The sequence below is a fragment of the Peromyscus leucopus genome, chromosome X, assembly GCF_004664715.2.
Source record: "Peromyscus leucopus breed LL Stock chromosome X, UCI_PerLeu_2.1, whole genome shotgun sequence".
Classification (NCBI taxonomy): domain Eukaryota; kingdom Metazoa; phylum Chordata; class Mammalia; order Rodentia; family Cricetidae; genus Peromyscus; species Peromyscus leucopus.
The window spans coordinates 60,478,876-60,501,133 of NC_051083.1; the positions used below are offsets into that span (position 1 = coordinate 60,478,876).

Consider the following 22,258-nt stretch of genomic DNA (forward strand, 5'->3'; position numbering starts at 1 on the left):
TGAATTAAGGAGTAATATTGATAATATTTGTCACAATGAAGATGTCATCTTCTAGTCTTAGTTTTTTGCATACTTTCATCATGAATGGGTATTAAATTTTTTCATTCATGTCTCTTTTCCATGAAGATGAGCACGTTCCCCCCCCCCGCCACCTTTTTTTTGGTTAATGTGTACTACCTTTTGCATTGCTGTATTCTTAAACTAAATACTAATTGGCCATAAACTATTCTGTTTGTATATCATGGATTAAACTTACTAAAGAAATTTTAGGACTTCTGCACCTATCATTCAAGATAAGGACCTCACTCAAAATAAGGACCTGTGGTGTGTTTTTTGTTTGTTTTGTGTGTGTGATGGATACTCTTTTCTGATTTTGATATGGGGGTCATGGTATCCTAAGATCAATGTGTTACTTATCTATTTTTCATATGTTTCATATTGAAATGTAATTAAATCACTTTCTCCCCCTCTCTTTCCTCCCTCTTCCAGCCAACCTCCTCAACCCTCCGATGTCTCCGCTTCTCAGATTGATAGCCTTTTTTCTTTGATTATGGTTGTTACATATATATGTATTTATGTATGCACAAACACACACACACATATCACTGAGTCCATTTTTGTTTATGAGTATATAGTTTCAGAGCTGACCACTCTGCACTGGACAACCAATAAGGTGGCTCATCCCTGGGAGAGGCTCACTCTCCTCCCAGCAGTCATTGGTTGCCTGTAGTTCTTTGTCTAGGGATGGGTAAGAGATATTTGTACAAAATTGCCATTACTTCTTAATATATTTGGAAGACTCTACTAATGAAATAATTTCCTTTATGTAAAGTTATTTAAGATTCCATTTCTTTAACAGGTGCAGAACTATTCAAAATATTTGAAACTGGCTCATTCAGATTCTTTCTCTTTGGGCCAATTCTGATGCACTCACCAGGAAAAAAAGAATAGGGTTTTCAAGGAATTTATTTATTTTGTCTATGTTCAGATTTATTGGCATAAAGTTATTAAAATCACATTAAGTGCTTTTTGTATTTACACATGTATATGTGTGTACATGTGAAGGTGTATTTGCATTGGTAGGTGCATACATGGGGAGGCTAGAGGTTGATATTATGTTCCTCAGTCCTCTCCACCTTATTAAACCCAAAGGAAGTAGAGAATGGCATGGTGGGACATGCTTATAATCCTAGCACTTAGGAGGCTGTAACAACATCACCAGTTCTGGGATTGTCTCAAGAAAAAAGAAGGAAGACCATAACAATGACAGTGGCAGAAAACTAAAATAGAAAACAAACATACAAAATAGAAAATACCATAAGTTGGTTTTTGGGAATAACTAATAGGAATCATACAATTGCTACACATGTTATGAGATGGATCAAGAGAACCTGGAAAGGATAGGATAAAAGGGTAGATTATTGAATCTACTTTAAACTAAAAAGCAACTATATTCTCAAATATTTTACATTAGTATGGATTTTTGTATATTGATACAAATTTAAGGTTATTTTTGTTATAATGTATATGTTTCTACTCTTGTTTAAGGTATTGTACCTATGCAACTCATTTAAAATAAAATGTATAATTAAGAAATACAGGTTAGTAGTTATCTAAAATAACCAAACTTGTAGTCATGTTAGGTCATACAGAGATATTTTAAATAGATGGTCTTCAAACACTTCAAAGACCTACAGGATATAGCATTTAAAATGTTTTAATAACTTAAGGCTTTCATGACAGTGAGATGCATCTGCTCCTGGCAGTACCAGTCTACTTCAAAAAAGGATGGTGGGCATCAAAGAATTCCATAAGGAGTCTGTTTTTATTGTGGTAAAGTTAGCCATTGGGCAAGAAACTGCTCTTGCTTCGATTGCTGACAGTATGCTGTCCAAACTGGACAAAACAGGACACAAAAGAAAGCAACTGACAAACTTTGCCAAGGCAAGGCAGGACAGTCCTTCAAAAATTCCCTCTTCACAGAAAAGTCTGTCAGATATTCTAGGCCCATAGGCTGAAGGTGGATGCCCCAACATTGCAAATGAACCTTGGGTGACTGTCCAGGTAGCCAGCTATTTCTGTCATTTTTAGAAGTTGCTTGCTCTGTACTTTTTGTTTACTCAAGTAATATTATATCCTTCTCAGGTCTCTGACGGAGTTGAAAATGAGACAGTTATAGTTACAGTTTTCTTTATTACCAAATTCAAAAAAGAAAGCCACAAAAGAGGTATAAAGTGTGTAAGGATGAGAGACATAAAAGCTTAAATTGTTTATCTAAGAAAATGTTTTGGAGGTCTAAAAAGATAGTTTGGGTTGGTAATACAAGTTAGGATAGAAAGGGAATTAGGTACCAAACTTTGGACTCACCAAGATAGGATAGATAATAGAGAAGTTTCTCTGAATTTGCCAAATACATATTGACTGGACATTGTGAATGTAATCCTTATTTGATAATTGCTCTTACTGTATATAGTTTTACTGTGTTCGAGTTAAAACTTTTCTTTTTATTTAGACCAAAAAGGGGAAATGTTGGGGGGGATATTTAATCACACTGTGAACCCCAAGTTTGAATTTGTATTAATTCAATAAAAGTCAACGTTGGGTCAGGAGTCTGAGTTAGCAACTAGTTGACAGAGCATCAGAGGGCATCTGGAAGAGATAAAGAGATACAACAGAAGGAGTAGGGAGGGGTTTGGAGTGGTGAGGCTTTTTCTGTTTTGGCGAGTGGAAGGACAGACTCTTTGGGAGACACCAGCAAGGAGAGAAGGTTAGCTAGGTGCTACTCAAACTCTCCAAGCTAGCAGGTTTCACTCTAGCCTTTGAATCTCGAGACATTTTTATATTTTAGGTTCAATATATTCTATATATTCTATAGATTTCATTGTGATTTTTTTCTTTACTTGAGCTATTCAGAATTGTTTAAGGTTTCTAACAGTGGATTTTATCTTGTCATTTTTCTGTTATGGCTTTTTTTGTTTTATATCATTTTATTGAGGCAACATACTTTCTATGGTTTCAATTGTTTGAAATTTGAGACTTGGTTTTAGAATAGCATAAAATCCATTTTGGCAAATGTTACAAAATTTCTCTGAGTGTACATTCTATGGTTAATAAGTGTTTTATATATATATATATATATTATATATATATATATATATATATATGCCTCAATAGGGGTTAATTGAGGTTTAGAGTTTGGAAATCTTGCACAAATACGTAATGAATGTTTGTAGATAAACTATAGTACATACTTTGATCAGGAGACACCATGCTAAGGTAATTTTATGGGAAAAATTCTTGATTTACATCTGTGTATTTATAAAGGTAAGTTGCAATGAGATATATTCTAGGACTATAGAGTAAGTTTATGAAGCCTGTGAGGCATAATTAAAACTAAATGCTGCCCAAATTGCAGACATTTAGATCAACTTCTACCACAGATATCTGGGTATCTCAATGTGTTAGTTTTCTGTTCCTGTAACAAAATACTCAAGATAATCAACTTAAATCATGAAATGTTTATTTTGCTTCACAATTTTGGGTTTCTGTGTATGAGTAGTTATTTGTCCCATTGCTTTGGACTGTAATGGCACAGTATATCACTAGTATGGGCTCATTTCATGCTATCAAAAAGTAAAAGAGAGCAAGAGTGAAAGGAAGGGCCTTGGTCCCAATAGCCTCTTCAAAGGCATGCTCCTAATGACTTGACTTCCTTTTATTTACTAGGCCTCACTTCTTAAAGGTTCCACTACCTCCTAATAGTATCAAGATGAGGATCAAGCTTTTAACAGATTGGTTTTGAGGGGACATATATGAACACAGTACTCCAGGTAATTATCTAATTTCCTTTAAAAGGAAAACCCTGAAACTCATGTTTTTTTTCTGTGGCCAAAGTCCTGACCTAGAATGTACTTTAGAAAATTCACTTGTTTGTTTAATATACATAAAGATCAACTACAATTGCCTTTTCTCTTGGGAATCTGAAAACAATCTTTAAATATTTCTTAGCCATTGAGAATTAATCTCTACAACAAAAGTAACCCATGACTGATTAGTACTTATTAAGTCAATAGAACAATCAAGCAAAGACTGCCTGCTGAAGGGATATACATGTAATCTGAGTTTTGTAGTATTAACTGAATAGATTTCCCCCCAAGAATCCAACATAATTCTTTTTAAATGGTATCTGTCATCTATGGTATTTAAAGAAACTAAAAATACCTTTCTAGTTATGGGTTAGAAGCACATAGTATATAAATATGTGATATAACACACATACATGCACACAGGCACATAGGTATACACACCTCAGTCGTGACTGTCTGCCATCTCTTCCTTACTATATTAGCCTCCCACTTCTAGGCCTGAGATCTAGGCAGACTCAGTTACACTGAGTACCTCTATTACTCCCTGACTTCTTTTCTAGACATTACAGTCAGACTCTAGCATTTACATTCCCACCCCTAGAAGCAGTGTAAATAATGTTCACACACACACACACACACACACACACACACACACACACACACACAACTCCTTTGCCCTGCCAGATGAACTGTATTTCTGCTAGCAGAAGATCAATGCTAGGCTTTGTTCTAAAGCTCTCCAGCAGTGTGTCTTGTTTGTCTTACTAAGACTTTCTGTAATGAACTGTTGTTACTTTATGCCAAAGTCAAAATTTTATCACTAGAGATAAATGAAATCCTATGAGAGAATCAAAGTCTTTTCTCTGTGTTATGGTTTTATAATGATAATTTTATTCATGTAACAAAATAAACAACTTAAAGAATTCAATAACTAAGATTATTCTTTTAGCCCCAACATTCCAGGATTCTCTTTAAGAAAGTCTAATTCCAGCCGGGCGGTGGCACACGCCTTTAATCCAGCACTCAGGAGGCAGAGCCAGGCGGATCTCTGTGAGTTCGAGCCAGCCTGGGCTACCAGTGAGTTCCAGGAAAGGCACAAAGCTACACAAAGTATGAATAACACATATAGTTATTCTGCCTGTATAGAATTTACATTCTACCTGAGAATCAATAAACAACTCTAATGTAATGTCAAGTAGTGATGTGTATTATAAAGACAAAGTGTAGTTTTAGGATGTGTAAAGTAATGAAAGTTGCTGTTATAGAGTATGTGATCTCTGAGGGAGGTGGCACTTGGGAAAGTTGGGGCAGGCTATAGTGACCATCCCATGACAAGAGACTTTCTCTAGGTAAGAGAAAGGAAAATATAAAGGTCAAGAAGCAGGAAAGTGTTGTGTGTCTTGGAGGATTGGAGAACTGAGCATTAAGTAAAGTGGCAGGAGAAGAGGTCAGAAAGTTAACCAAGGCCAAATCATCTATGGCCTTGTGGGTCATGTAAGGATCTTAGGTTTTATTATTGTGCTTTCTTGTCCTTTGGACACTTTCTACTATGTAAGGACATAGTCAAACTTTCTTAGGGACAGATGCAATCCATACTTTCTACGTTCTCATATTATTTGTTCTTAGGATTAAACTCTGCAAAATTAATGAAGTTAGTTGATGTCCTAAGATTACTAAATATTATAGCAGCAGGTCAGGATTAGTCCTTTTGTAAAAGCCAATTTTAGTCACTGTTTATACAGTTTGTAAATAATTGACTTTTCGAAAGATGATGTTTTCCATTTTTGTTCAAGAGCTTAAGATTCACCAACTTTGCATTTATTTATTTTTTATTTACAATACTATTCAGTTCTACATATCAGCCACAGATTCCCTTGTTCGCTCCCCTCCTGCCCACTCCCCTTCCCCCAGCCCACCCCCTATTCCCACTCCCAGATCAAGGTCTCCCCAGGACTGGGATCGACCTGGTAGATCAGTCCAGGCAGGACCAGTCCCTCCTCCCAGACTGAGCCAAGCGTCCTGCATAAGTCCCAGGTTTCAAACAGCTAACTCATGCAACGAGCCCAGGACCTGGTACCACTGCCTAGATGCCTCCCAAACAGATCAAGCCAATCACTGTCTCACCTATTCAGAGGGCCTGATCCAGTTGGGGGCCCCTCAGCCTTTGGTTCATAGTTCATGTGTTTCCATTCGTTTGGCTATTTGTCCCTGTGCTTTATCCAACCTTGATTTCAACAATTCTCGCTCATATAAACCCTCCTCTTTCTCACTAATTAGACTCCCAGCGCTCCACCAGGGGCCTAGCCGTGGATGTCTGCATCCAGATTCCTCAGTCCTTGGATGGGGTTTATGGCACAACTATTAGGGTGTTTGGCCATCCCATCACCAGAGTAGGTCAGTCCCGGCTGTCTCTCGACCATTGCCAGCAGTCTTTTGTGGGGTATCTTTGTGGATTTCTGTGGGCCTCTTTAGCTCTTGTTTCTTCCTTTTCTCATGTGGTCTTCATTTACCATGGTCTCCTATTCCTTGTTCTCCCTCTCTTTCTTGATCCAGCTAGGATCTCCCTCTCTTTCCCTCGACCCTCGCCTTCATTGCTCCCACTCATGTCCAGGCTGTTCATGTAGATCTCATCCATTTCTCTCATGTGATCTTTTTCTTGGGGTCCTGTTTTCCAGGTAGCCTCACTGGTGATGTGAGTAGCAGTCAGTCATCCTTTGTTCCACATCTAGTATCTCCTATGAGTGAGTACATACCATATTTGTCTTTCTGAGTCTGGGTTACCTCACTCAGGATGATTTTTTCTAGATCCATCCATTTGCCTGCAAACCTCATGATGTCATTGTTTTTCTCTGCTGAGTAGTATTCCATTGTGTATATGTGCCACAATTTATTTATCCATTCTTCAGTTGAAGGGCATCTAGGTTGTTTCCAGGTTTTGGCTATTACAAACAATGCTGATATGAACATAGCTGAGCAAGTGCTCTTGTGGTATGATTGAGCATTTCTTGGGTATATGCCCAAGAGTGGTATAGCTGGATCTTGGGGGAGATTGATTCCCAATTTTCTAAGAAAGCGCCAAAGTGGTTGTACAAGCTTGCATTCCCACCAGCATGGAGGAGATTCCCCTATTCCACATCCTCTCCAGCATAAGTGTCTTCAGTGTTTTTGAATCTTAGCCATTCTGACAGGCGTAAGGTGGTATCTCAGAGTTGTTTGATTTGCATTTCCCTGATGATTAGGATGTTGAGCAATTCCTTAAATGTCTTTCAGCCATTTGAGTTTCCTCTGTGAGAATTCTCTGTTTAGTTCTATAGCCCATTTCTTAATTGGACTGTTGGTCTTTTGATGTCTAATTCTTGAGTTCCTTATATATTCTGGATATCATCCATCTGTCAGATGTGGGGTTGGTGAAGACTTTTCCCATTCTGTAGGCTGTCGCTTTGCCTTGTTGACTGTATCCTTTGCTCTACAAAAGCTCCTCAGTTTCAAGAGGTCCCATTGATTGTTTCTCTCAGTGCTACTGGTGTTATATTTAGGAAGTGATCTCCTATGCCAATGCGTTCAAGACTACTTCCTACTTTCTCTTCTAGCAGGTTCAGAGTAGCTGGATTTATGTTGAGGTCCTTGATCCACTTGGACTTAAGTTTTGTGCACGGTAACACATATGGATCTATTTGCAGCCTTCTACACGTTGATATCCAGTTATGCCAGCATCATTTGTTGAAGTTGCTTTCTTTTTTCCATTGTACACTTTTGGCTTCTTTGTCAAAAATTATATGTTCATAGGTGTGTGGGTTAATGTCAGGGTCTTCAATTCGATTCCATTGGTCCACATGTCGGTTTTTATGCCAATACCAAGCTGTTTTTATTACTGTAGCTCTATAGTAGAGCTTGAGGTCAGGTATCATGATGCCTCCAGAGGTTGTTTTATTGTACAGGATTCTTTTGGTTATCCTGGGTTTTTGTTTTTCCATATGAAGTTGAGTATTATTCTTTCCAGGTCTGTGAAGAATTTTGTTGGTATTTGATGGGGATTGCATTAAATCTGTAGATTGCTTTTGGTAAAATTGCCATTTTACTATGTTGTCCTGCCTATCCATGAGCATGGAGATCTTTCCATTTTCTGACATCTTCTTCAATTTCTTTTTTCAGGGACTTAAAGTTCTTGTTCATATTGGTCCTTCACTTGCTTGGTTAGTGTTACCCCAAGGTATTTATGTCATTTGTGGCTATTGTAAAGGGTGATGTATCTCTGATTTCCTTCTCAGCTTGTTTGTCCATTGTATATAGGGGCTACTGATTTTTTGAGTTGATCTTGTATCCTGCTATGTTGCTGAAGGTGTTTATAAGCTTTATCAGTTCCTAGTGGAATCTTTGGGTCACTCAAGTATACTATCATGTCATCTGCAAATAGGGAAAGCTTGACTTCTTCCTTTCCAATTTGTATCCCTTAATCTCCTTATGTTGTCTTATTGCTCTGGCGCATCTGTGTTTTTATTTGAGTCTGAGTGGCTCTCAGCCCAGGTGGGACTGGAGATAACTCAAGCTACACATGATGGTGCATACTTTAATCCCAGAACTCAGGAGGTAGAGATAGGCAGATCTCTTAGTTTGAAGCCAGTTTGTCTACAGAGGGATTTTAGGATAGACAGGGCTACACAGAGAACCCTATCTCAAAAAACAAAAGAAGAAAAAGGAAGGAAGGAGGAAGGGAGGAGGGAGGGAGAAAAGAAGAAGAAAGGAAGGAAGAAGAAAGAAAGAGGAAAGAAAGAAAAGAATGAAGAAGAAGAAAGGTAAGTCTTTAATAGTATACTAACTAGTTTTTATGTCAACACAGGCGAGGGTCATCTGGGAAGAGGAACCTCAACTGAAAATGCCCCCACCTGATAGGACTATGGGTAAGCTTGTGGTACAATTTTAAATTGATGATTGCTGTGGACAGGCCCAGCCCACTGAGTGTGTCACCTGGCCAGTAGTTCTGAGTTGTATAAGAAAACGACTGAATAAGCCAGGGGAGCAAGTTAGTAAGCAGCATTCCTCCATGGCTCTGCTTTAGCTCCTGCCTCCAGATTCCTGCCTTGAGTTCCTACCTGACTTCCTCAGTGACTAAGTATGAGCTGGGAATTACAAGATGAAATAAAAACGTTTCCTCCCCAAGTTGCTTTTGGTCATTTTTTCATAGCAATAGAAACATAACTCAGACACTTAATAATTCCTATTCCAAGATGTAGTAAATATAGTTTTCTATACAGTAAATATATTTACTATATTTTATAATAAATATAACTTAACACATTTTATATATTATGTATTTACTATAACTCTATAGTAAATATATTTGCTATTTCCTATGAATTCATATGTGATATATATTCAGATACACATTCATGTGTATGTTCACCTATACATTAAACAGAGGTATATAATATGCTAGACACTGGATATACAAAGATGAACCAAATCACTGTCTCAGTCTTTTTTCTGCTGACAGACTGAACAGCACAGACAAGATAATATATAAACTAAAGAAATGTATTTGTCACAGTTCTGAAGCCTGGGAAGTTCAAGATTGAAGGTCTGCATCTTATGAGAGCCTCCAGGGTAACATGGTGGAGGACACACGTGACACCTTTTAAAGTTTCCACCTACCAATATTCTCAGTAATTAAATAAAAATCAACATGAATTCAGGAACATCTGCAGCATTCTACACGCTGCCCCCTCCCAATTCTTGTCCTTCTTACATGCACAATGCATTTATTTTATCCTAATTAGCCTCCAAATTTTAATTGTTCCAGTATTGATCCAGTCCACCATTCAGTGTCACCTGAATGAGATGAGCGATAGGAAGGCAAATTTATACTAGCTCCAAACAAATTAGTTGGGTACAATGATATAATCCTGTAATCCCAGCACAATGGGCGATAAGGCAGGAGGATCAGGAGTTAAAGATTAGCTATATAGTGAGTTGATGCTACCCCAGACTACATGAGATCCTGCTTCAAAAAAAAAAGAAAAAAAATAAAACAAGTTATCTACTCTAGAATACAGCAATGGAACAGCCATAGTGAAATGGGTTATGTAAACTTCTCATGTCTCTCATTAATTATGCATTAAATAAACTCTTTGATCATGTTCATTTTGTAATTGTAACAGAATCATTACATTTCAGAACTATTGACTATAATGCTCAAATAGATACACTTAACAGAACTAGGTTAATTGTATTGAGGGAGAAACAACACATTGAAGTTTATCTTTTCTTGGCTCCCAGACTGAATCCCAAGTGGTAAAAGAACTTTGCTGAATCTCTCTTTGCTTTCTTTTTCTATTGAGTGTATGTTTTGTTTTAGTTTTTAGTTTTTGTATGGATAATAATAAATTATTCTCTCTTCATAGCACAGATGACTGGGAATGTGTTTTTAATGCTTTGATCCTTTGGTGATCTTGGAACTGGATAATGGACTATCTAGTCTCTGATGAGTTAGAAACAACAGTTTAATTTGTCCTTTTTCTCTATCCATTTTGAGCTCAAATTAAGAATTTCATGCTCATAGAAACAGAGAATAACACTTTGATATCTGGTAAGTTTCTGTATAACTCTTCATATGAAGCTGAAATTGTGGATCTAAATTAATAAGATCTTTATATTTCTGTGTTTGTGTGTCTATATTGAGAGAAGCCTTGACATTCTATTTTGAATGTGGAAAATATTTTCTTATCTCTGGAGGATACTGGTAAATTAGACTATAAAAGTCTTCTAAATAAGTCTTCTTTTCCAATTGGTTTATAGACATACATGCTTATATAAATTCTTAAATATCAAGGGGAAAAGCCAAATTTTTAATACTAAATATACTAAAGATATTCTTGCAAAAAAAATCTCCTCCCTTAGAAACTTGTGTGTGTGTGTGTGTGTGTGTGGGCATGTGGGCGTGCATGCGCATGCGCATGCATTGTGTCTGTAAATGTATAGATGTATATATGTAGTGGCCTGAAAGCAACGTGGATGTCATCCATCTACTTCCTTTTGAGTCTGGGTCTCCCACTAGCCCAAAGCTTACCAATTAGGCTAGACTGGCTGTCACTGAGTCACAGTCTCTATGAGTTTGAATTCAGTTTGTTTTACGTAGAGTTCCAGGCTACATAGTGAGATCCTGTCTCAAATAACAAAACAAAAAAAGCTATACCTCTTTGTTTATTTTTGTATAGCATAAAACATATATGTTTTATTTTGCTCATTCCTGTTTTTCCTTAATGTAAATGGACATGGTAATTTAATAATGTTCATATATAGTATCATATATAGTATTTAAGACAATGAAAATATAAATCTCCCTAAAGCTCATTATTCTGACAAACTCTGCTTCATCAATATTTTTGTAGTATGTCATATTTAGATTATTTCAAAGATATTTAGTTAATTTAAACAATGGACTAATATTGAAGTTAGTTAATTAATGTATAATCATTGATATCTACATAATTCTTAAGTGAAATAGAGTATTTTCATGTTGATTACTCATTATAGTTTTAAGTTTATATACTATTATTTCCATTTTAAAACAGCAATATGATTGATTGGACCATGTTAATGCAGCAGGTAGGTGTGGTGGTGCATGGCTATAATCCAGCACTAGGAGGCATTAAAAAGATCAGAAGTGTGATGCAAGCAAAAGGGCCAAAGTGAGACCCTAGAAAGTGAGAAAACCAAGGGAGGAGGCGTGCAAAGACAAAGTGTGATACACATAATCTCTGCTAGTCTGCTACATCTGTGCATGTAAACTGTAGCCTTCAAATGTTCCTTTGAACTTGAAATTTTGAATAAAGGTTAAACATAAAACAAGTGGTTGCTAGCTTATGCCTGGAATTCCAGCACTCAAGAAGCAGAAGATCACAAAGTGAAGATCAGCCTAGGGTACATATTGAATCTGTTTCAAAGAAGAAACAAAAAACACAAGAATAGAAGCAGAAAATTTTCTCCACAATAAACAGCAATAAATAGCTGAAATTTTATTATCTACAATAATTAAAAGTAAGTATGTGCTTGTCTTTCTCAAGGAAAATGGAAGTTTGCTCCTGAGGCAGTGTGTGTAGAGGGCAGGAAACTAGAAAGAGGCCATGAGTGGGAAAAAAGGTTTTAAGGGTGGCAGAGGGTAAAAGAACATATTCAATCTGAAAATGCAAGGGCAAATACTGAGAGTGGATAGGTTTAAATGGCTGGGGTGGGAGCAAAGGGAGAACAGGAGGGTTAACCAAAACTAAAACAAAAAATATATGAAATCACACACACACACACACACACACACACACACACACACACACACCAGCCTGACACTTGGTAAGCTAATCAAAAAATACTCTTGTTAGGTTGTCCAATCCTAAGTGGCCAACTCTAAACACATGTACAGATGATCAACACTAAATGGACTCAGTAGTTGTACAGATATGTGTGTGTGTGTGTGTGTGTGTGTGTGTGTGTGTGTGTGTGTGTGTAACAGTAATTAAAGAAGAGATCATGAATTTGAGGAGGGGCCACAGAAGGAGCTGAATGGAGAGAGGAAGGGTAGAAATAACGTAAATACTGTACTCACATACAAAATTCTCAAAAATAAAAAGTTTAAATTAAAAATGATCCGAGTTATCCTGAGTGGATTATAAAGCTGATCTCAGAAGCCAGGGTTATTAAAGGAAAACACCAGTGTCAGAAGTGGGCTATCACACTACCAGGTATTGTTCAGAGAGCTCTACAAGCCCAAATAATAGAAGCAATTACCATTGTTGTTGGTTGTTCATCAGAACCAGATGGTAAAACCCTATTGAAGATATCATGTGCCCTGTTTCCAGGATGCAGAAATGCAGCGAACTGGTCTTGAAGCTTCCTCCCTGATGGCTACACCTCATAGTGCCAGAAAGTACTAGGAAATATGTTGGAAGAATTATCATTAACAGTGTTACTCAGTTTTGTACCTAAATGTTACACTCCCAACCAATCTGGCAATAATGGAAAGTCTGCACTGGTGCAATAATGGAAAGACTGCTATTAGCTCAGGCTTATTACTGACTAGCTCTACACTTAAATTAACCCATAATTCTTATCTATGTTTAGCCATGTGGCTTGGTACCTTTTCTCAGTTCTGCCTTGTCATCTTGCTTCCTCTGTGTCTGGCTGGTGAATCCTGACTCAACCCTTCCTCTTCCCAGAATTCTCCTAGTCTGCTCACACTGCCTATACTTCCTGCCTGGCTACTGGCCAATCAGTGTTTTTATCGAACCAGTGTACAAGGGCATTATCCCACAGCATTTCCCTTTTCTGTCTAATCAAAAAGGAAAGTTTTAATTTAATGTAGTAAAATTACATATAACAAAACAGTTATCAATCAAGAATTATAGTTATAATATCTAGCCTATTTGTATTTGGCAAATTTAAAGAAAATATTTTATCTATCTTATATTTGTGAGTCTAAGGTTTCACATCTAACTTAGCTTTTATCATAACCAAGGAAAATTATAACTATCTAGTCTTCAGCTACATCAAAGACCCCAGAAGAATATAATATTACCTAAGTAAACAGGAAATTCATTGTAAGCAACTTCCAAAAATATAGAAATGACAGAGACAGCTGCCTGCCAGGACAGTCACCTCTGCAACTTTGGGGCATCCATCTTTAGCCAGTAGGCCACTGGCTGTTTCTGTCATAACTCATTTTTTAGAAGTTGCTTGTTTGTACTTCATGTCTTACTAGGTAATATTATTCCCTTCTCAATTCTCTGAGGGAGTTGAAGATCAGATAGTTATAGTTACAGTTTTTCTTGTTAAGAAATTCAGAAAAGAAACTCACTAAGAAGTATTAAGTGTATAAGTTTGAAAGACATCATAAGATAGTTTTCTGTTGGTAATATAAGTTAGGATAGAAAGTGAATTAGGTACATTTTGGATTCACCAAAATAGGATAGATAATGGAATATTTTCTCTGAATATGTTCAATGCAAATGGACTAGACATTGTTGATGTATTTATTGCTTGTATATATTGTATAGTTATTGTACATAATTTTTCTTATATTACTTATAACTTTTTTATTTTATTAGACACAAAAGGGGAAATGTGATATTTTATTTGTGCTTTAATAAATAAAGCTTGCCTGGAGATCAGAGGGAAAAGGCCAGCTATTTTAAGTAAACAAAGAAGTCAGGCAGCACACACCTTAATTCCTTAGCAGGCAGGATCTCTGTGTGTTCAAGACCACACTAGGTGCTGGGCAGTGGTGGCGCACGCCTTTAATCCCAGCACTCGGGAGGCAGAGCCAGGTGGATCTCTGTGAGTTCAAGGCCAGCCTGAGCTACAAAAAAAAAAAGACCACACTAGGGAACAGAGCCAAATGTGGTGACACATGCCTTTAATCCCAGTACCAACCATAGAGACCTGCAAATCTGTACAGACAGACAGACAGTGACAGAGCTGTGTAGGAAGAGGAAGTGAGGCAGCTAGGCTAAGAGCCAATGAGAGGGCAGAAAAGCAAGGCATATAAGCCTGGGTAGACAGGTAGTCACTCTCTTAGAAGCTGTGGAGTGGATAAGGTGAGGTTAGCTGGTGGCTTTCTGTATTTCCCTGATCTCTCTATGGCTTTAACCCAAATTTCTGGCTCCGTGGTTTTTATTTAATAAGACCATTTAGAAAATTGTCTATACATTGGTGTTGTCATTTTTAGGTCCTTTTTTTTAAGGCAGTCAGATTGTTGAGATTTCCTGTGTACAACTCCCTATTGCATATATAAGATAGTATCACCCAGAAATGTCCTGGGAGACATTTTCTTCAGTGGTACAGATACAGGGAAGGTGTCTCATGCTCCTATAAATAAATGCTCATTAATACTTCAGTGAGAAACCCTAACAAAGTTCATTAAATCTCTCTCTCTCTCTCTCTCTCACACACAGACACACACACACACACACACACACACACACACACACACACACAAAGGCAGGAAAGTAGAAGGGGAATAGTTGGGAAGAAGAGAGTGATCAGTAGGGGTGGGAGGAGAACAAGAAAGGATAATGTAGAATGAATGCTACAAATACATTAAATATATGCATGGGAATTTACATAGACATGAAATCCTTTACTGTATATAATTAATATATGCTGATAAAAATACTAAAAAGATGACAAAATCAGTTGTATTTCTATATACCAGTGATGAACAATCTAAAAAGGAAATAAAATAATTCAACTTACAATAGGTGCAAAGGAATAAAATGATCAAAGGGTTGAAATAACAAACACTTATGAAAGATATGAAAAAAGACTTAAATAAATAAAACCCCACACATTCATGGGCTAGAAGACCCTAGACCATAAATATATTCATGCTCTAAGCAATTCCTACTAAAATTTGAAGAATGTTTTCCCTCTCAGTATTGGAAAAGTCAGTCTTCACATTACATGGAATTTTAAAAACCCTCCCCCAAATACAAAAAAAATCTAGAAAGAAAAAAATACAAAACAACAAAGTTATAGTATTAATACTTTCTTATTTCAGATATGTCATAAGCCTACAGTAATCAAACAATGTGATAATGGTATAAAGTTATACACATACAGTGGTAGAATAGAACTAAGAGTCAAGAAATAAGCTCATTCATCATGTATGACCAGTTGATTTCAACAAAAAGGTATCAAGACCATTACATTGGTGGAAGAATAATCCCTTCACCAAATGATGCTAAGGCAATTGGATTTTCACAGATGAAAGGATGAAATCTTATGTCTACTATACCACTAAGTATAAAAAATATAACTAAAATGGATTAATGCCATAATTTAAAAAGTTAATATTATAAAAATTATTATTAAAAAGTGGCAAATATTTTTATTTTATTAGATTTTATGCTTTATATTTAACTACATGTATACATGTATATCTGTGTGGGTTATGGACATATGAGTGCAGGTGCCTGCAGAGGTCAGAGGAGTGTGTCAAATTTCCTGTAACTGGAATTAAAGGAAGCCGAGAGCCACCTAATGTGAGTGCTGGTACTTAACTCAGGTCCTCTGCAAGAACAGCATACACTCTTAACTGCTGGCTATCTCTCCATCCCCAAAAGGGGCAAATATTTATGTCTTTAGACTTGGCAATGTATTATTAGATATAGCACCCAAAGCATAAGCAACGAAAGGTAAGACAGAAAGTTGTACTTGAAAAAAAAAAATAACTTGGGGCGGTGGTGCACATGCCTTTAATCCCAGCACTTGGGAGGCAGAGGCAGGCAGATCTTTGTGAGTTCAAGGCCAGCCTGGTCTACAGAGCTAGATCCAGGAAAGGTGCAAAGCTACACCGAGAAACCCTGTCTCAAAAAACCAAAAATAAATAAATAAAAATAAAAAATAAATAGATGGAATCATAGCATGTGCTTCTTAAAAAATAACTTTTATGTATCAAAGGACATTATCAAAAGAACAAAAGGCAAAATAGGACAAAATATTTGCAAATCACATATTTGACTAGGGTTGGTATTTCTCTGCAAGATGATACACAAATGATCAATAAATATATGGAAATATGTTCAACATCATTAACTGTTGGAAAATAGAAACAAAACTATGACATACCACTTCATACCCACCGGAATGGCTATAAATTTTTAAACAAGCAGAATATTGTGAAGAATTGAAATTGAAATGCATTATTGAGGAATATAAAGTGGTATAGCTGCTGTGGAAAACAGATCTAACTTCAAAAAGTTAGATACAGAAATATCAGATGACCCATTGTGTAAATGTACCACATTTTCTTTAGCCATTCTTTGGTTGAGGGGCATCTCGGTGGTTTCCAGTTTCTGGTTATTACAAATAAAGCTGCTATTAACATAGTTGAGCAAGTGTCCTTGTGGTATGGTAAAGCATCCTTTGAGTACATCCCTAAGAGTAGTATAGCTGGTTTTTCAGGTAGGTCGATTCCCAATTTTCTGAGAAAACACCATATTGATTTCCAAAGTGGCTCTACAAGTTTGCACTCCCACCAGCAGTGGAGGAGTGTTCCCTTGCTCCACATCCTTTTCAACATAAGCTGTCATCAGTGTTTTTGATCTTAGCCATTCTGATAGGTGTAAGATCGTATCTCAGATTTGTTTTGATTTGTATTCCTCTGATGACTAAGGATGTTGACCAATTCCTTAAATGTCCTTTGGGGCCATAAGGGGTTAGGAAGAAACCTGGTGCCAGGGAAACTCCAGGAATCCACAAGTATGACTCCAGCTAAGACTCCTAGAAATAGTGGATAGGTAGCCTAAACTGGTCATCTCCTATAATCAAATTGGTGACTACCCTAATTGTCATCAGAGAGGTTTTGTCCAATAACTAATGGAAAACAGATACAGAGATTCACAGCCCAGCACTAGGCTGGGCTCTGGGTAACCTGTTGGAGAGAGGGAGGGAGGAAGGATATAGGGGGGGGATGGAGTGTTGGGTGTCAAGGTCATCACAAAAGAACCCACAGAGACAACTAACCTGGGCTCATAGGAGCTCACAGACACTGAACCAACAGCTAAGGAGCCCACATGGGACCAACCTAGGCCCTCTATATACATGTGACAGTTGTGTAGTTTGGTCTACTTGTGGCACTCTTAGCAGTGGGAGTGGGACCTGTCTTGATGGTTTGACAGGCTTTGGGGAACCTATTCCTCATTCCAGGTTGCCTTACCAAGCCTTAATATGAGGGGAAGAGCTTAGTCCTACATCAACTTGATATGCCATGCTTTGTTTTGGATTTGGTCACTTAAATATTTGCCTAGTAGTATTTCAGTATGGTATTCTTTTGAAGTTCCCTAGTAACTGTATATGTAAGCATATGTACCCATATAAATACATACACATACATCAAAGAGACACAGATCACTTAATGATGGGGAGAAAAGCACCATTATGCAAATATCACAGAGTATACTCAAACAAGAGAGCTATGATGCTACTAGGCAACATAAGTTTATGGGGATCATTGTTGTATACTCAATCCATTTTAACTACTTGTAGGAGGCCAGCTCCCACCTTTTAAATGGTTCCTATGAGGAGAAGAGAGGGATAAGAAACTTTTAAATAGAAAGATAGAGATGAGAAGAAAGACAGAAACACAGGATAGCTTTGGGAGGACCTGGATCAAAACCCAATGGCCCCTTCTGCCTCTTCGAAGGGGCTTTTTATAACAATGCCAAGGGTCAGGGCAAAAGACCTCCCCCTTGCTAGATCAAAGCACACCACACAGTCAAGTATAGACCCTTCCAAACACCTGGTACCCACATCCATGGTCAAATCATCCCCTTATGCAGCCCTGCTGGGTAAAGCAAGCTCAGATTCTTGGACCCTGAGTAAGTTCTCACTAGGAATCCTCTGTGGGTCTCTACAACTACTACATTGTTAAACTATGAATGATATATAACTATATATGTATTTTTTGTAGGGTTAGGGATCAAACACAGGGCCTCACATGTTAGGTACACTTTACCCTGAGCTCTAACTCCATCCCTTGCATATGTGTATATAGGTGTGTGTGTGTGTGTGTGTGTGTGTGTGTGTGTGTGTGTGTATGTGTATGTATGTAAATTCACATACACACCCAGACTATAGATATTTAGATCTATCTATCTATCTATCTATCTATCTATCTATCTATCTATCTATCTATCTATCTATCTATCTAGTTGTATTCCTGGATAGAAGACAGGATTTTGGAGGACAACTAGAATTCTGACATACTTTGGTTAATTAAAATAATCAAGACTATATATTTTGCTCCTAAGCATTGCTCCTGCTAGTATGAGGTATTTTCTTTCTTTTTCCCCTCAAAATAATTGGTATCTATGGTAACTCAGCTGAGAAATCACAGCTATCCATCCTACAGCAAGAGTCTTTAAAAAATCTTATATTTGAATCCTAATAATACTCACAATTTTCTTGGGGTGAAGACCCCAAGCTAAGCGATAGATTACCCACAGGGACTCAAAGGTAAATAGAATGTCACAGGAACTACTCTTTGGCACTTTGGCTGGGTAAATGTCCTGTCCTATTTTTAAACCAATCCTTGAAAACTCCCACTGGTACTGAACAGTTTTTGATCCTTCAGGTATTATGAGTCTTAATCAAATGATTAAATGAAACATCTGTTTCCTGCTTCCTTTTTCCATTTTCCTACTTTCTTTCTCTCCATTTTATCTTCATCAACTTCTGCATGGCATCTAAAGTCTTCTTTTTCATTGCTACCTTCATCTATATCTTCTTTCCTATCTGTATCTTCATTGTCATCCTCTTCATAAATTCCTCCTTACCATCCTCATCACCCAAGTATGAGGTATTTTCAGGATACTCTTTCATTTCGTTTTTAAAAATACTCAGGTAGTGTTTTTTTTTCTGATTCTGTTATTAACCCCTACTTTTTGTTTTACCAGATAATTTTTATTTTACTTACATGTCTTATAATATATTCAGATTTTTGTCATTAGTTCTGTAAATACTGAAAGAAGCACACATAAACAAGATATGTTTTTCTGTTCTTAAGATGCAACACATGATTTCAGGCATCATTAGGTTTTTATGAAATCTTCTATAGTAGGTTTGTTATTTATGTCTTTTTGATCTTGACTTTTCTTGTTTTTATTTAATTAAATGGCTGTCATAGATTGAAAAACAAATTAAATCTCAGGTATTTTATGTTCATCTTTGTGCTCACCTCTTTTTATTAAATCTGTCAAAGACATCACATATGCACAAAAAGAAAACAGGCCAATTATTTCTAAATCCTATGAAACATAATTCATCCATAATTAAAATAACAACACACCATGACCAAATAGGCTTTATTCTAGAAAATCAATGATGATTTAATTCTAGGAAATCTATTATTGTTATTCAGTATACTCATAGTTTAAAAGAGAAACATGATTATCTCCTTAGAATCTCACAAGGCGTATAATTCGACTCAATATCCATTGACTCAAAACAATTCTAAAACATGAACAGATGGACACACTATAAAAAAATCCGAAATAACTACTAAGGAAACAGTAAGAACCTATTCTATAACTTCAAAAGGCTTACAACAATTTTGATAACAAACTTCAGCAGTATATAATATTTGATTTGAAGTCTACTGGCACATTTGATTAGAATGAAACCTAATGACATAAGAGTAATAACATTGTTATGCAATAATGACTTGTTTTTAAATTTCTTAGAAAGTAAGTATTATTCTCACTATAAGCACTGTACTAAGCAGTGAATATTCTAACATACAATATGAAAATTCGAAAAGAATTCTTTTACTGGTTATGAAATACAGTGCAAATTTTTGGTAGCCAAAATTTCTGGTGACTTTATTATTTAGATTATAAACTCTCTTCTTTTTGTGGTACTGGGATTAAACCCAGGGCATCAAGCATGCTAGGCAAGCACTGTACTACTGAAATACGTCCTCAGCATAAACTCCCTTTGTAAATGTGTTACCAAACCCACTTCCCATTGTACCTGTTTGTTTCAGGAGATTCCAGACAATTTTGCATTTCTGGGTCTGCTCAAGTGACATTCTCAGTAACCTGGTCTATATATATAAAAAAATAACAGATAATTAATCTAAATGAAAATAACTTTATGCAAATTAATATAATTTCAAATTGTATTCACTAAAATAGTTAATAGTAAAATAATAGAAAATGATTTTTTAACCAAACACTTTGCCATTAGTATAGAAATACTAACTTCCAAATGTTCTTTTCCTTATTGTACCAAGAAAATGATTAACAAAAAATCTTGATCATTATCATTTTCTTTAATAATATAGAATATAAGAAAAATATTTCACCTGGATGGTTGTATGAGACGCTCCATAGACTTCCAAAAATAACTGATGAAAATTATAAAACATAATCATGTAGGGCTAGGGGTATAGTTCAGTAGTACAGAGCTTGCTTAGCATGTGTGAGGCACTGGTTCAGTGCCCAGAAACTTTCCTCTCTCTCCTCCCAATAAGACCAAATAAAATGAAATCACACCAAGTCATAGTAAATTGCTCAGAAGATATGCACTTATTTGTTCCCAGAAGCCTACTAAGTATCAGTAAGAGCAATGACAGCATATAACATATGAGCCATGTCATGTTGAAATTAACCCTCATGTCAGTATGATATAAGCACAGTTTTATCAGATGTGGCCAAGTTTCCAGGCTGGGATTCCTAGGAGGTCCAAGACTGCTGGACTTTTCCAACACTAAGACCTGTCTTATAAATGCTCTATTATAAAAAGGCACAAGTTTAGCCAGGCGTTGGTGGCGCACGCCTTTAATCCCAGCACTCGGGAGGCAGAGCCAGGCGGATCTCTGTGAGTTCGAGGCCAGCCTGGGCTACCAAGTGAGCTCCAGGAAAGGCGCAAAGCTACACAGAGAAACCCTGTCTCGAAAAACCAAAATAAATAAATAAATAAAATAAATAAATAAATAAATAAATAAATAAATAAATAAAAAGGCACAAGTCTTCTACTCAGACTCTATTTAAGGACTGTATTATAGGACAAAAGCAAGGGAAGTTCAAAATACTTGGTTTCAATTGTTCTCATCTCAGTGAGCTTGTAAGATAGTTTCTATGCTGAGAGACACAAGGCAAAAATACCAAGGACCACAAGTCTTACATAGTCTTCCACTCATAGAACTGAATATCTGATATAAACCAAGCACTACTATCCTTGCCCCCAGATCTAAAACAGTGGTTCTGTTGCATCTTAGTAAAAGGCACGTTATGAGCTCTGAAGTTTTGCCTAAGAAGAGTGACTTTAATTAGAACAGAGTCTAGAGAAATTCAAGTCCAAGGTCACTGTGAAAAATCTTGAAGATTTTGTTAGTGAACATGAGTAAACTGGTAGCTCAACACAAAATAGACCAATTTGAAATTTACAGACAAATTGGGTAAAGAGGCAATCATAAACGTCTTTATCCATTCAAAGGGGCATTATTTTAAGTGGATCATACTGTAGAGAAATTTATGTCCAAGAACATTAGAGAGTGAAAGAACAAGAGAGGGCACAATCACCTAGCAAGTAGGATGTACATCAACAGAAGTCCATTCTGGAGCTTAAAAGGGAGATCAACCTACATAAGGTCTGTATTCTACATGGAAGTAGAAAGGAGACTAGTTGGGAAGGAGAAGGAGGTCATTAGGAGTTGGAAGGGAAAGAAAAGTGGGTGATGGCTGGTGAATATGATCACAATACATTGTATACATATATAAAATTATCAAAAAATAAAAGTGGTTAGAAAGTGAAATGTCCCCTAGAGGCTCACTTATTTGAACACTTGGTCCCCAAATGGTGATGCTATTTGGAAAGGTTGTGGAATCTTCATACGGAGGAGCCTC

The 22,258-nt window shown here is 36.6% G+C and overlaps 1 protein-coding gene across 1 annotated transcript in view; it reads right to left on the reverse strand.

Annotated features, from left to right (window-relative positions):
• Positions 1 to 22,258, reverse strand: part of Tex11 (testis expressed 11) — a 387,858-nt gene that overhangs the window by 133,652 nt on the left and 231,948 nt on the right. Inside the window, 1 exon segment of the mRNA XM_037199204.1 lies at positions 20,382 to 20,449. Within this exon segment, the coding sequence (XP_037055099.1) occupies positions 20,382 to 20,449 (68 nt within the window).